The sequence below is a fragment of the Protopterus annectens genome, chromosome 16.part0 (genome assembly GCF_019279795.1).
Source record: "Protopterus annectens isolate FY-2018-M chromosome 16.part0, PAN1.0, whole genome shotgun sequence".
In the NCBI taxonomy this organism is placed as follows: Eukaryota; Metazoa; Chordata; order Ceratodontiformes; family Protopteridae; genus Protopterus; species Protopterus annectens.
This window is the reverse complement of record NC_056750.1, coordinates 240,729,396-240,746,026: the sequence shown is the minus strand read 5'-3', so window position 1 is coordinate 240,746,026 and position 16,631 is coordinate 240,729,396. Positions and strand designations below refer to the sequence as shown.

The 16,631-nt window shown below is 37.8% G+C and overlaps 1 protein-coding gene across 1 annotated transcript in view; it reads right to left on the bottom strand.

Annotated features, from left to right (window-relative positions):
• The window catches only part of LOC122790581 (extracellular calcium-sensing receptor-like), a 497,373-nt gene that overhangs the window by 194,760 nt on the left and 285,982 nt on the right, over positions 1 to 16,631 (bottom strand). Inside the window, exon 5 of the mRNA XM_044058106.1 lies at positions 14,624 to 15,463. Coding sequence (XP_043914041.1) covers positions 14,624 to 15,463 — 840 coding nt within the window. The remainder of the gene's footprint in view (positions 1 to 14,623; positions 15,464 to 16,631) is intronic.

Here is a 16,631-nt window from a genome sequence, read left to right as displayed (position 1 = left end):
AGCTCAGTGTTAACTCATATGTAACTCGATGAATTGCACATTGGCTAAAAAACTGGGCACAGAAGTAAGGGTGGGTGGCTGTACCTCTTCCAAAAGATCTGTCACTAGTGGAGTGCTCCAGGGTTCAGTCCTTGGGCCACTTCTCTTTGGCATTTACATATTAGAGGTGAAAGCTAATTTTAAGGGATTGTGGATGGATAAGTTTGCAGATGAATGCAAACTTTGTTCCATCATAAACTCCCCACAGGACACCTGGAGACTATATGAAATAAATAGTGCCAAAAGCATAGACTGAAAATAAATGCCAAGAAAAGTCTAATTTTGTACTTTAGCAAACATGACTTCCTTTGCAACTATCACACTGACAACACCCCATTTAAGACCCTATAGTTAAAGATCTCAGTCAGAAATTAATGCTACCATATTAATTTTGGAAAAAACTGATAACTGTGACAAAAGAAAATGTAAACAAGATATAAAACAAATACAAGAGAGAGGACCTATAAAATTATATTATACAACGACCCCCCCATTAATATTCCAAAACGTGCATGCTGATTGGTCAGCATGCACACTGTAAATCAGAGTTATAGTAACGGAAAAAGGTCAAGTCGCCCGGACTTTTTCCATTAGTATAACTCTTTTTTTATAGCAATGGAGAACGCAAGATCTCCGTTGCTTTTTACACACTGTCTCGCTATGTTAAACAAGTTTAACATAGTGAGACAGCTTTAAAAAAAGTAACAGAGATCTTCCTATCTCTGTTGCTTTTTTTAAAGGTGTCTCACTATGTTAAATGGGTTTAACATAGCGAGACAGCTTCGGAGATTCTCAGTTGCTTTTTTTAAAGCTGTCTCTCTATGTTAAACTCCTTTAACATAGCAAGACACTTTGTAAAAAGCAATGGAGATCTTGCTTTCTCCATTGCTTCTGCCCACAGCTCTGATGTACTGCATAAGCATACGCATGCGCAGTACTTCAGAACTGCCACAGAATACCAGACAGCTGCGGAAGGGCAGCAAGGAGGCATTATACAATGTCATTATTTAAGAAAAGTAATTCTTTTTTTCTTAAATAATGTCATTGTATAATAGCAATAACCCACTTCTGGGTGTGGGTAATGCTGGATTTTCCCGCAGTTATCTTTGTTTGGCCACTCAGGCTTCGCCCCCGTGACCAAACCACACCAACTGTGGGTAAATCCAACATTACCCACACCCAGGCATGGGTTATTGCTATATTAATGTCTGCATGTTGTATTTCTCTTTACCATAGCTATAAATTGACTAGGAATGCATGAATATAGAAAGGATGGGCCACATACCACTATATGGGGATACATGAGTTTACTAGGAGCTACATAGCTAGCTGAATTTTAAATCTTGTATGAAGGCAGTTCACCCATTATTGATAGCTTGCCAAATATGTATATTGGCAGATCTGCTTATACCTATTGGTACTTAATTGAAGATACTACAGAATCTCTGTTCTCTCTGAATAACCCAAGTTTTAAGTTTCTCACATTTGACTTACATGACTAGGCTTATAAGGGCCCTAGTAGTCATTAGCCTAGTATATAACTATGAACCTATGAAACTATGAAAAGCAGCTGGGGTTTCACCCTTCAGAAGTAAGATAAGCCCACACAACTACTGATATTTGTAGTATCCACTTCTTATATATGAGTATCTGCTTCCCACTAGTCAGTATGTCACCCAGCAAAAACAGCTAACCTATAACATGACATGACAAGCCCTTGAATTACATAAAGTCATATCACCACTGTTTCCCAGAGGACTAAGGTTCTGGGGCAGTCTCACATTTTCTAAAGTGTACTGGGCAAAGGGGATCCACACCCTGGACAAGTGTCATTTTCTGCCGATACATTATCATTATTTTTATTTCTGATCCAGTAACCATCATCAGAATCAGTATCACATTTATTGGCCAAGTAGGAATTTGACTCCAGTTTCGATGACTCTCCATGTGTAAATTACATAAATAACATACATACAGCTATTAAAAATAAGTCAAACGATGTGAATATAAGGGTTCCATTCAGAATGTCGAATTTCCAAACCTTTGAATTTCATTTGGTTGAGACCATATGATATAAGTTTTGGAATCTTGAAATTCTCATCCGAGATCTGCATACAGCATGGAATGGGAGCTTTCCCTTTTCCTCACTGTAGTGCAATCTCGGAGTTGGTATATTTAAGTAGTGGGGTTGTGGGGGGTGCAGGAGGGGCTTGCCCTCCGGCAAAAAACATTGAGAAAGTTGGTTTTGTAATTTTTTGGATTCATTTTAGAGTTTTGAGATTCCAAAACTTTGATCATATGGTCTTGACCACATGAAATTCGAAGTTCTGGAAATGTGACATTCTGAAGTGAATCTGAATATAGATATACGCATTAGCACAAAGTGCAAAGTGTGACTCAGTGCAAGAAATACTGAAATAAACTCTGAAAGAAACAAGTATTAACAGTAGGTAAACAATACTGCAAAACCCTCGGAGGCTTGGGGAAAAAGAATACCCAGCCTAATAAGCTGATTTAACCATTTATGAACTCGATGGCCTAAGGAAAAACTAATCTTTTATCTGCTTGTTTTGGTGCGTGTTAATCTATAATGTCTGGCTGATGGTAATAGTTCAAAAGACAGTGGCCTACATGTAAAGAGTCGGTGATGATTTTCCCTGCCCGTTTCATGACTCTGGAATAGTACAGGTGCTGTAAGGAGGACAAACTAGCACCAAAGATATTTTCATCAGACCTGACTATTCAAAGTAACCTATTTTTGTCATGTTTAGACACAGATCCAAACCACACTGTCATGGGTGAGCAGATAACAGACTCGATGACTGCTGCATAGAACTGTATCAACAGCTCCTGTGGGAGATAGAACTTCCTCAGCTGTCACAGAAAGTACATTCGCTGTTGTGCCTTTTTTATGATGGACTCTACACTGGTATCCCACTTCAAGTCGTGGGAGATTATAGATCCCAAAAACTTAAAGATTTCCGCAACTGACACAGCAGTGTTAAATATAAAGAGAGGGGATGATACTATAGGACCACTCCTAAAGTCCAGTGTCATTTCCACAGTTTTAAGAGTGTTCAGCTCCAGCGTATTCTGACTACACCAAAGGGCCAGCTGCTTAACCTCCCATCTGTATGCAGACTCGTCACCATTCCTGATGAGCCCAATAATGGCTGTATCATCTATGTATTTAATAAGTTTGACAGAGTAGTCCTTAGAGGTACAGTCATTAGTGTAGGGGAGAATAGCAGTGATAGAGTACACATCACTGGGGGGCACCCATATTGATCGTGTGATAGCTAGATTTAAATTTCTCCAGTTTCACCTGCTGCACCCTATTGGTCCGAAAATCGGTGCTCCATTGACAGGTGGAGGCAGGAACGGTAAGCTGGGAGAGTTTTAAGTGAAGAAGTTCTGGAATTGTTCTATGAAATGCAGAGCTGAAGTCCACAAACAGAATCCTTGCATATGCCCCCTGGCTGTCAAGATGTTGCAAGATATAGTGCAGGCCCATATTAACTGCATCATCCACTGACCGATTGTCTTGATAAGCAAACTGAAGAGGATCCAGCAAGGGAGCTGTAATATCTTTCAAGTGAGCTAACACCAGGCTCTTCATGACCACTGATGTCAAAGTAACAGGCCTGTAGTTATTCAGTCCTGTTATACTGGATTATTTAGGGACTGGAATGATAGTGGCTTGATTGAAGCATAAAGGAACTTCACACAGCCCTAATGATTTATTACAAATCAGAGTAAAAACAAGACCCAGCTGATCAGCACAGATTTTTAAACAAGAGGGTGAAAAGAAAAGATGGCACACATCCTCGTCAGAGATAATAAATCAGGTTGAATATGAGAATATGTGGAAGAGAGAGTAATATGAGTCTTAACACTGAGAGAGCTGGCAACAGTGTCATTTGTAGCCTGAGGCTTATCAAACCTGCAGTAAAAAATATTCAAGCCATCAGCCAGCTGATAGCTGCAGTGTAGGGGGATGGTTTCCTGTAATTTGTAATGTTTTGTAGACCGTTCCACACTGATGCAGGATTATTGGCCAAAACTGTTTTTTCAGCTTTTCAGAATACTTCTTTTTAGCTACTTTAATTTTGTTTGTCAGTGTGTTCCTGCAAAGTCTAAAAAGTGTTCTATCCCCACTTCTGTATTGATCACAGGTTTAGCAGACTTTAACTTGATCAAACAGTGGTCAGAAAAGCCCAAATCTGTGTGGGGTACAGCATGATAAACATGTTTTAACACTGTATAACAATGATCCACTGGGTTCCTGTCTCTGGTAGGACACTTTATATGCTGTGTAAATTTAGCAAGTTCATGACTGAGATTTGCCTTATAAAAATCCCCTAGAACAATCAGAAGGAGTTTGGATAATTCTGATGTGTGCACATTATCTGATCAGACAGTTTTTGTAGCGCCGTACTCACATAGGCTTGAGGTGGAATGTAAACAGAAACCAGAATAAATGAAGAGCATATAATTCTATTCTTAATTCTGTTCTGCTTCTTCTATGCCTTCCTTTTCACCTATTTACAGCTTTAAACTGATTTGCAAATAATACTTGTCAGTGACTTATTGCACAGTCCAGCTTCTCCTGTTATATTTTTCTGTTTGTTGCTGACAGTTTTATTTTATTTGCTACTCTTGTTTTATTTAATTTTATTGCTGCTGAAACTTAATTGTATATGCTAAGTTTTGTTTTATTATATTACTACCTACTTAATTTGAGGCTGTAACTTAGTTAATCGATGCTGAAACTTAATGGTAATTTTCTTCATTGTGTACTTAATTAACTTTGTTATATATTTGGAGCTTTTCTGTCCAGGCCTCCACTGAAAATTGATTTTTGCCCATTCGGACTTTTCCAGGTCAAAAAATGACACATAAATAAATAATTAAATAAGAGAACTCCCGAGGTGAACAAAAAGATCTACAATTAACAAAAATGTTTCTAAGTCAGACCAGCACATTTTAATTAATGCCAAGACATCATTACACCAACCTTCATTGATATAAAAGCAGAGTGTACCTCCCTTACTCTTCCCTGATATCTCCTCTACTCGGTCCGCTGTTCAAAGTTGAAAGCCAGGCAGATATACAGGAAAGTCAGGAATGAATTTGTTTATCCAGGTTTCTGTGAAACACAGTACAAAAAAAGTGAAACATCCTTGTGAGTTTCATTGAGAAGTAACAGTTCATTCATCTTATTGCATAGAGAGCAGAGGTTCACCAGATGTAAACTTGGGAGTGCATTTCGAAAACCCCGCTCTCTCAGCTTAATAAGTGCACCAGCACACTTCCCCCTTTTTTGATGATTATGTCTACCTCTGCTGCTGACAGCTGCTGTTCTCCTAGCTAGAATATCCAGAAAATTTCTTAATTGTGACAAATCTGGTGTCACATTGTACAAAGTGAATTGTTGAATATTTAACAATTCTTCACAAGTATACTTAATTGTAGTTGAACACCAAGCAACAACAACAGGACAAATAAACAAAAACAAACAGAATACTAGAGAGCACTGAACAGAGTCTACCATTCTCGGTGCCATCTTGTTTTTCAAATCATGTAATAAAAACACCATCTTTTCAAACACATAAACGATCCACCTGAAACCTTACATCCACCAGTACAGAATTAATATAAGCATTCGGGTGTTGGGTACTGACAGCACTAAGCCAATAGTTCAATGAAGAAAGTATTATATATTTATATGGAGAAATGAGCATTTGATAGATGGCAGATGGTTGCATAGTACTGTTCCCACCTCGCTGGAAGGATGTTTTCTCAGTGCCAATGTAAAAAAGTTAGGGGTCAACAAAAAATAAACCATAATGAGGGATCTAGTAAACATATAGCAGAAATGCAAAAACTTCCAAGAAGAAGACAGTAGAAGGCTCCACATGGGACTATAGATCATCAAAATTATAAAGTGTTCACCTTTCATCTATCTTAGTTGTGAGAACAAAGAGCCACTCAATATCATTCCTGTCCTTGAGATTAGTAACAGTCACAGTGGAAAGGAACTGTAGGTTTCCTCACAAATGTTTAGCCAAACCCCATATTCCTGACCAGCCAATGATCTTAGAGATTGTTTTAGTGGCCAAGTGCATATGATATAGGGACAGCCAACATGTGAGGAACTTGGGGTGGGACTTGGGGTACCAACTGAGGTTCTATAGAGATGCCACACATATCAACTTTCCTTTGACAGTCATCATGAGAGATTGAGAAAAAAGCGACAAGTTGAAAGCCTTTTACTCACTCAGGCATACCAAAACCTGTGTAAACGGTTGGCACTACATTCACTGCTTCTTTCACCTATTTCTTTTTTCTTTCCCAAATGTACTCATCTAGAAGTCTCTCAGTCTTCATAAGTAAGGGATGGGAAAGTGAAGGTAGGGATATGCCTGAAAATATAAAACAGTAGGGCAAAAATCAATTGTAACCACAGAGATACATCTCATTAGAGAAAGGTATAATTTCCTCCATGAATTAACCCAAATATATATCCCAAACATCCTGGAAGTTAAGCTTCAGAATTTGTAAAATTACTAGATGAAGTTTAAGGTGTAAATATTTAGGGTATGATCTGATCCATTGAAAAGGGAGAGAAAAGCCTTTGACAGCAGGCATCATTGGAAATAGTTCAGTCTTAGTTATGGTAACTTGCAACGCTGTTACCTCCCCAAATTCATTCCGTAATGTACACACAGTGGGTAAGTTTCAAACTGGATCAGTGGTGAGGATCATATAGTCATCAGCAAACATAAGGACTTTGGCCTCCGTACCATATAAAGACCAGCCAGATGATAAAGGGGAGTTGGTTAAAATCCTGTTTAATGGTTCAACAGCCAGAAGAAAAAGTGCAGGAGAAAGGAGTCAGATACCAAATTATTAATGATACAGAGGCCAGGGGACAGTTATAGAGGTCTTTTACCATGTGTATAAATTCTATGGAAAATTCCATTGCTAACCAGGCAATTTACAGGCATTGTCATTTTATAGAGTGAAATGTCTTTTAATGTGCACAAGCAAAGAAGAAATTGTCTCAGGCACATTTTTCAGCCCTTGAAAATAAAACAGAAGAGAGTGGAAATAATCTATGCTCTGGTAAACACAGCTTGGGTATCTTTAAATAAGGGAGACTGTTGCCAAGCCGTTTACCCAATGACGAGATGGAAAAATTTATTCTTTGGGAATGACCAAAGAAGTTATCTCTTCTGAGTTAGTTACAGTAACCAAACCATGTTTTAATTTTGTAGAAAGTTTTGCATTAAGACCATCCATTCCTGGAGATGTCCCTTGCTTCATGTTATGGACGGAACCCAGTACCTCATGCTCCATGATAGATGCTCACAACACTGTACATCAAACTGCTGGGAAGGATTAGCCATAATAAATATATTATTTAAATAATAAGGAGGAAGACTGAATAAGGATTAACAATAGAGCTCCTTAAAAAAGGATTTGAAAGAATCATTAATGGCCTTTGGATTGCTTTGCAGTTTCTGAGATACATAATTCTTAATTTCAGGGATAATATATGCTTTTTTCCTCATCTTAATTCAATGTGACAGCATTTTACTAGTCCTCTTCCCTGCTGCCACATTTGGCTGGCAGTCTTTTCTAGGTATAATTGCATTTTTTTCTTTTATTTTAATGTGTAAACAATGGTGGATGCGTTTGTATTCTCTGAAAAGTTGGGAGTTATTAAATGAAGTTTTCTTACATTTCTCCCACTCTTTGAGTTAAGGAGGATAGCATTGACCCAGATATGAATACTTCAAAGTTCAAATTTAAAGTATTCCCACCAAGTCAATATGGGCATTCACAAGGGGGAGAGTGTAACAGACATTGTGAAATGAATGTTCCTAGTTCCATCACTATATACTACATTTTTGCTCTTGGGGACCTCTCTGGGTGAAATCCCAATGACACCACCTCATGATCCAAAACAAGGGCCTGAATTATATTAACCTTCATTGACTGAATTTGTTAGTCCAGCTGACTCTAAAAAATAGTTGATCTGGCTGCCTGAAGTCCCTTGTGGGGAAGCATATGCATAGGAATTACTCTGGGGACTCATTATTGTCCATATGTCTATCATGCCTTGATGCTCAGGGTTCAGTCCTGGGACCGCTCTTGTTTGGCATCTACTTCTCTGAAGTACAGGCCAACACTAATGGACTCTGGCTAACAAAGTTCGCAGATGACTGCAAACTGGGAGCCATTATCGAATCCCCAAATGATGTGGATATTCTACAAAAATGCCTTACAGAAACAGATGCTTGGAGCCAGAGTAATGGGCTCAAGCTCAGTGCCAAGAAATGTATAGTTATCCCCTTTGGGAAAAAACATGTACCCATGAATTACCACATAGGTGGCAGTACACTAAACATTGAAAGCATGATAAGAGACTTAGGGACACAGGTGGACAGTGGCCTCACCTTCGATAACCACATCGCCACAACAGTCAGGAAATCCTTCTGTGTGGCACACCTCATCACTAAGGGATTTTCATCCAGAAAAAAGGAGATCATTGTCCCACTATACTCATCCCTCATTAGACCCATTATAGAATACAACACCCTGTTTGGTATGTACCTTTCAAGATATCTGCAACAACTGGAAAGGCCACAGAAATAACTCACTAAAAGAATCATAGGCCTAAAGCAGATGCCCTATGCTGACCATCTAAAACAACTCCACCTATACTCTGTCGCATATCTTCTACTCAGAGGCAATTTCTGTTTAACATACAAGGCCACGTCAAACCCAGAGCTGTTGGACATGCTACATTTAAAGAAATCCCAATCCCTCAGAGCCACACGCTCCAGGATCTAAACCTTGTCATCACAATGAACAAAACATGCTGGAGGGATAGGTTCCTGACCCAGAGAGTCCCCAGACTCTGGAATAGACTGCCCATACATGTCAAGCAGAGTGCCTCCTTGGTCTCTTCAAAAGGAACCTTGATGATTGGATGGGAGATAGGAAACTCACCCCAGGGATCATGTCAGTCACCCTGCTAGACAGGGGTCCAGGGAAGTAAATACTGTGGGAAGAAATAGCCAGGGAATTGTTATGGCTAGGGTTGTATAGGCACTAGGGCTGATAGCCTAGTACCAACCTATGAACCTATGAACCTATGCTCCTTAGTCTCACATATAACCCTCTGAGCTGTAATATATTTCTCACTCTTTGGGTTGCTTTAATCGCTTACAGAATAAAGAGATACATTAAAATCCCCTGTTAAAATAATTGTATTAAGGTCTTCCCTTAGGATTTTGATTATTCCAAATAAATCAACCAAAACTAGGATAATCTATATTATGGCCATGTAAGGATCCTAAAGTCCATGTACCCATTGGGGAAGAAAAGAGACCTAGTACCTACCTTCCGTATTTGTCTGAGTGACTTCACTTCAAAGTCCATCTTAACTTAGCCCTAACCCCTGGAAAAACTCCTGCTTTGGCTGTAGAGTTTAAACTGTATTTAGTAGCCCCAACCTATTAATAATTCAACATTTTCACATGCTTTCTGGTTACCTTACATTCCTGGCCAAATAAATATCACAATTATTTCTCCTTAGTCATGTCTTAATGGAACTTCATTTCCATGGTGAAGAGAGACCTTGCAAGTTCAAAGTGAGCACATGCAACATATAAGAAAACAAGGTCCAAAAGAAGAACTAAATTCAAATAGCCAATTTATAAAATGTTCTTATCTTATTTCACTAAATACAAAAAGTAAAAACTGTGAGCTGTATCGTTCCAAAGGGAACTAAACAAACAGTTCTTCCTGAACTCACTGAATGCAGTCCAGATGAAGAATAATGCTGATCTATGGTCGTTTCCATAGCAAACATTAATGCAGTTAATAAACCCTTACAAGATTTTGTAGGCCAGGTGAAACAGTTAAATGCCACCAAGGAAAAGTCAGTCCATGTACAAACACTGATGCCTACAAGCTCCTGTGCGTAGGCCTAAAAACACTTTTCTATTTAGTGCTACTTCTCCTATATCTCAAGGTCAACTTTTTGAAACCATTATTTTATCTAAGCCAGATGTGGTGTTTGTAGACATGGATGGTGAGCTGTTTGTTTATTTCTGAGATATCTGGAAATGAATTAGGAAACTGACCTTTAGATGTACCTTGAGACAAATGGTGCCTGCTTTAGTGGCTTTTTAAAATAGCTACTTAGCTGGGGACTTCCATTGTTGAATTGGACTGATTTTCACTCCTGTCTGATTGCAGTCAACAAGGCTCAGGCTAGAGGCTTTTCTTACACCCACAGGAATACTGGGATATTTTCTGGGCTTCATTTGCAGCTTAGCTCTCTCTGGAGGTATGGTGTAAGATTACAAAAGCTTGGTAGTGTTCATACATTGCTGACCTGTCTTAATAGACACTCCTCTGCTGTAAGATGAAAGTGTAGAAATGCTTAAGCTGCCTCTGCATTTTGAAATTGTTTATTTTTATTATGTCACTTAATGCAAAGTGTGGCTGGATACTGCATCTTAGTAGAGACTCCATTCTTGAAACACAGATGTTGCACTTCTGCAAAAGAATGCCTGGCTTGTACTGTCCCGGGGGAGCCAGGAAAAGGCACACCTTTTGGCCACATAAGATAAATGGGCAGCACTCTCTCACCATTTGCAGAATAGTCTACTTGTCCCCCTCTGAAAGCTGTCTAAAAATACTTTCTCTTGGAGGGCCTCCTATTTTTGATGCTGTTTGCAAGGAACAGTGTACCTTTTCAATAGTAATTGGATTTCCCAGAGGCAAACTAAGTGCCTCAGACAAATGTTTTTCTAAGAAAGTGACCAAGTTTTCTTTCCCTTCTTTAAACCCCAACAGAAGCAGATTATTCCTCTTGCAATGATCCTCCAAGGAGATAATATGATCTGCTAACTTCTGACACTCCTGATCATTTCATGTAATGGCTGCTGACCAGTCCTACAGTTTGAAGGCATGCATATTAACAGCTGTTTCTAGAAAGGCAACTTTAGCCAAGCATGCCTCTATTGCATCTGTAATTTGAATATTATCAAGTCTGATCACTGTAGCATCAAATTAAATTTGTGTTATCCATCTTTGGTACGTACCTGTTCAAACACTTGTCACAGCTGGAATGTCCACAATGCTTCTTCACTAAAAATAGTCAAGGGCTTAAATTATAAAAACTACACAGACCATCTCAAACCCTTGCATCTCTTCTTGGTATCATACAGGCCACTGAGAGGTAACATCTGCCTCACATACAGAGCCTCAACAGACCCTGTTCTGTTAGACCAATTACACATCCAAAAGTCGAGTGGTGTTAGAATATTCTCTCAAGGCATCTCAGCCTCCTTTGCAAGATTAACAAAACATGTTGGAGGGATAGGTACATATCACAGAGAATGTCACTTCTATGGAACTAACTCCCCCCTCCACAGAAACCAGAGTATTTATCTTACCCTATTTAAATGTTACTTAGGCAAATGTATGGATATTAATTAATGTATTTATTTATTTTATTTATTTATTGACATTTGATTATAGAGAAAGTCTGACTGGGTAGGTGTCCATTTTTAGTGGAGGCCAAGGGAAAAATATCTCCAAAGTATTACAAAAACATTTTAAGAAGAATAATTTTACAATCTTCAAAAATAATACAAAACATCTACAACTTAAATAACTGTACCAAATTAGACATGATGTGAGAACATTGGTTAAGAATAGTTACAACTTATATGACAATGATTTAATATTTAGAAAAAGTTTAGCCCCTTTAGAGAAATTAAAGGTACTTTAGTATAATACAAACAGGAACTGCAATATGAAGTAAGAGAAAAAAACAGGGTTATGGTATATTTAGATAAAGAGTCAAGGGAGAAAAACTGAGTGAAGTAAGAAGGTGTAAGGTACAGATAGGTACTTGTTCATATTTAGGGATATAGTTTATCCTAGGCTTGTGCAAGAACAGTGACAGATTTTGGCTAGAAGTCTATCAGAATGGTTTTAAATGACTGAAGAGATGGTATTCACCTGATGGATACAAGAAAGGAATTCTAGGCCTAAGTGACATGGTACAAGTACTCCTTTGTTCCTTCTTTATTTGATTTTCCTCTTTAAGGATGAGGACCTGTTGTAAGTAAAAATAACTTTCAGGGATACTACCACACTATTAATGCCATAGATGATAATACAAATTCAGCTTTCCTATACTTCTTCAAGCTTAAATGGATCAGGTGCTATCTGGTCAAGTTCAACTCATGAAAGCTCAACTCTTCAATCGCTGTTTTCCATATGAATTCACTACTGATACGTTTTCTGTCACTAGTAGTGCAGTTTCTAAGGATATAGTAGCAGTGATTCCTTTGTTCTGAGAGATTTATACATTTTTCATGTCTGTGCATCCATGGAACTAGTATATATAATCTCAGGAGGTGTGAAGGCTTAACCCCATATGGTGTGTAAAGGAGGGCTTGTAGCACCCCTGAACATAGATCAAATGCAGTCTGTAGCATATGGTCTGGAAATTTTGTTTATCGGTGCACTGAATAGAAAAGTATTATATGACTTTATCTCTGAGCATATTGTACAGTTTTCTTACAAGCAAACAAACAGTCAAACGTATCTGCTCTGTTTAACTCAGGTAAAAAAATTAGATGTGATCTTGGGTAGTTCTGTTGTTATTGTAATATATAGCATATTGCATGCATAGAAAAATATTTTGATTCTTGTAATGTTAAATCTTGAAGCAGAGCTGCATGTTGTAGGAATATATTGGTATTGTAAATATATATTGTTGTAAAATAACAAATTACTCCAAATATTATAATATTTGTAGAACTCTTTGAAAAAAATCAGTACAAGCACATTATGTGCTTAAGAATAAATAGCTGAATAAGCAATAGGAAAACAGGTAAGTACTGAATAATTAATATTCTAAATGATTATTTATGTAGAAAAGAACATTTATAGGAGGTAAATGTTCATGATAATCCATAAATATAGTGGCATAACTTTAAATGTATCAGTGATTTCATTTTTTATTCTTTGGTACCATTTAGAAGGACTTTAGCACATTAGCAAATGCATAACTGATATCCATGAGATTTATTTCCATTTTAATTACAGCCTGCAATATCAAGCATCTATATTGATTGACCATTAATGTCTCTTTCTGGAAGTAGGTTTGTTTGTTTTGTTTGTTTGTTTGTTTGTTTGTCAACTACATGTGTGAGCTGACCAAAAGTCCTTTTCAAATTAATTAAAATATTACATTACATTTATTTCTGATCATTAGACTAAGGTACAGTGCTATATACAGAAGGAATGAATTATTAAAAAAGAAATGTTTTTTGCAGATATGCTAAAGCAATGGAAACCTGTACAGAAGCACAACTACAGAACCAATGGAACAAAGGACTACATTAGTGAGAGGTGAAACTGGCCTGGCAAATGGGCAGTATTGGTATGGCTAGTGGGTGATGTGATAATGGCTATTGAGCAATGTCAGGATGGTAGTGGGTGATGTCAGGATAGTTAGTAGGTAATATAATGGCTTGTTGGGGATGTCAAGATGGTTAGTTGATGATGCAAGGACAACTAGTGGGTGATGTCAGAATGGTTAGTGGGAGATATTAGGGTGGTTAGAAAGTAATTGATTCATGATCTGTTAGCAGAATCTATATTTCTATGAAGAACAGTTGAGATGTGCTTGTTGCATCTAATCCTCGTCCTCATTTGGAATTACACTTGCCAGCACACTATTTGCTTTTAAGCAGTTAAAACTTAATGATAAAAGAATTGAATTAATAATAAAAAAATGCATATTTTAATATCTCACAAGCAAATTTCTGCTGTCTTGAGAGGAGTTATTTTGCTAATAGCTGAATAATTTATAAAAAAAAGCTGTTTAGATACATCTTTGTATGTGAAGGTGCTTGTTTTATGCCTTATAGAATGAATAAATAATACAATGTGTTAAAATGAAATAATGGAATAGCTTAACTTAAAAGAGACAGTAAATATTAAGAAATATCGACCACAAAATAAAGAACAGATGTATTTTTGTTATCAGCAAAATTCATTAGGGTCCTGTAAACTCCAGTATCATGACACAGAACAAATATGAAAACATCACTTTTGTTGTGAAATATCTGTGGCATATCAAATTAACATAAAGTACTTTTTGATACTTAGCTGGAAGAGTGACTAAAAACTGATTTAAGTTTAAGCTTTGATAGCAGTATCAGTCTGAATTCATGACTGTATTCTTTATGACCTTCATATGGTACAGAAGATTCATAGGTAGGTACTAAGCTATTGGCCCTAGGGCCTATATGCCTAGCCAAAAAGGTACCCTGGCTTTCACCACCCAAGAGAATTATTTTCCTGCGCCCCTGTCGAGCAGAGCCACAGGGTGAATCTCCTATTTCCCATCCAGTTATCAAGATTTTTCTTGAAGGGTGCTAATGAGGAGCTCTGTTTGACATAGAAAAAAGTTATACATCCATAGATTAGTAGAAGGATCTAAGTTATACAGGTTGTTTATTTTATCTACTGAACCTACCTGCCAGGGTTCAAAGTGGCGCATGTCAGGGCAGGATCCATTGTCCAGCAAACCATAACCTGGAGAACATGAAAACATGTCATGCAAAGCCTGTGCAGTTGCAAATACTGCTTGGTAAACCTTGTATGGCACCGTTAGAGAAGAAACATCTGTGAAGGGGTTATTCAGTTCTTTTAGATTTTCACTCCCAGAACAAAACAGGGTTTCTTCATTTGCTGTGTTTCTTGCAGGTAGACTCAAATTATGTTGCCACAAGTTACAACTAAAAGCCACCTCCCAAAATTCTTTCACAAATATGTCATTTGGAGTCTTAAAAGGATTAACATTCAGAAGGTGTGCTTTAAAGTCAGGCATTTCACCTTTCTGGTACACAAATCCAATGGTGCCATTTAATGTTTTAATAATATTATTATTGGAAAATATGGGAGAGTAAAACCATCCATCTGAAGCAAGCCAGATCTTATTAGTAATGTTATGCTTGGATATAACTTCCAAAACAGGATTCAGACCATCATCACTTGAGAAGGCCAGAATGACATTTGCAGATGATCCCTTGATAACATCAATGATTCTCTGGATCTTTCTCTCACTGTAAGCCACAGGAATCAATTCAAAGAATGCAATACAAGCTTCAGATTTAAGGAGTTCTTCTTTAACTGTTTGACTACCCTGTTGTCCATAGTCACTTTCCTCTGCCAGGATTCCAACCCAAATCCAACCAAAATATATCAACAGATGGGCTAAGCCAATAGATTGGAATTTGTCACTAGGAGCAGTGCGGAGAAATGAAGGGAACTGTTTCTTGTTGCTCAGCAATGCCACTGTTGAACCATAACTAATCTAGAAGAAAAAAAAATATTTTTGAAACTTGTGAAAGTAAGTACAACTCATTTGGTACAAAAACCTGAATGTTTATAATTGTTATGGGATTTATATTATCACTGCAAACTGTTCTGAGGCACAAGATACCAATTTGTTCTCAGTGCCAGTGTTATCAAGAAGAACTACAGATGGCAGAATGGCAGGACAAAAACAGAAGAATAGGAAATGACACTCTTTCTGAGTAAACTTGCACAGTGCCAGGGAATGATTAAGGCTGTGAAAATGTGGCATTTGCCCTGGCCTTCACTCTTACAGGGCCCGCCAACTTTTGTGCTGCAGCAGACTGGAAATATCAGCAATAACTTCCAAATGAGTCAGCAATGGTAATCATTCAAGTAGTTATACTCCTCATGTTAAAGCTACAAGTGAATTTGCAAAAATAAAGATTATAATGTGTTTAACTTGTTTGATTTTTTTAACTCAGCTGTTTACTCGGGATTGCTTTATAACCACACTCACAAATGATGTCATCGTAGGTAATAGACAATTATTTATATCTACCGTCAAAGCATTATGAGTAAGCAAAAACAGCTTACTAGTTTAGAAGAACAGCTTTTTGTTAGGTCATGTTTTTTCTACTGCATTATGAAGTCAGAGATCTCCAGATATTGGATCCATGTCAGTTTGGCTTTGCCAAACGAAAGTCATGCTTACTGAATCTGGTGGATTTATTTGAAAAAGGACACTAAGGCAATGGATGAGGGGAAAACAGTGCACACTGCCTACCCAGATATGGCTAAAGCATTTGATACAATATCCCACTCAAGCATTTCCAACAAACTTATTCAACTAGTTATAAACCCTTTATAACATGCTGGATAGCCAGCTTGTTCACTGGTAGGACCCAAGAGGCTAGAATTGGTGAGGCCACCTCCACAAAGAGGCCTGTCACCAGTGGAATTCCCCAGGGATCCCTGCTGGGCCCACTCCTCTTTGGTATCTACTTCTTGGATGTCAAAGCCAATGTCAAAAGCCTTTGGCTGACCACGTTTGCAGATGACTGCAAACTGGGAGCAGTCATTGAATTCCCCAAGATGAATACACTCTTCAGGAAGGTCTAATACAAACAAATGTTTGGTGCCAAAGCCATGGCTTAAAACTCAATACCAAGAAATGCATCATAGTA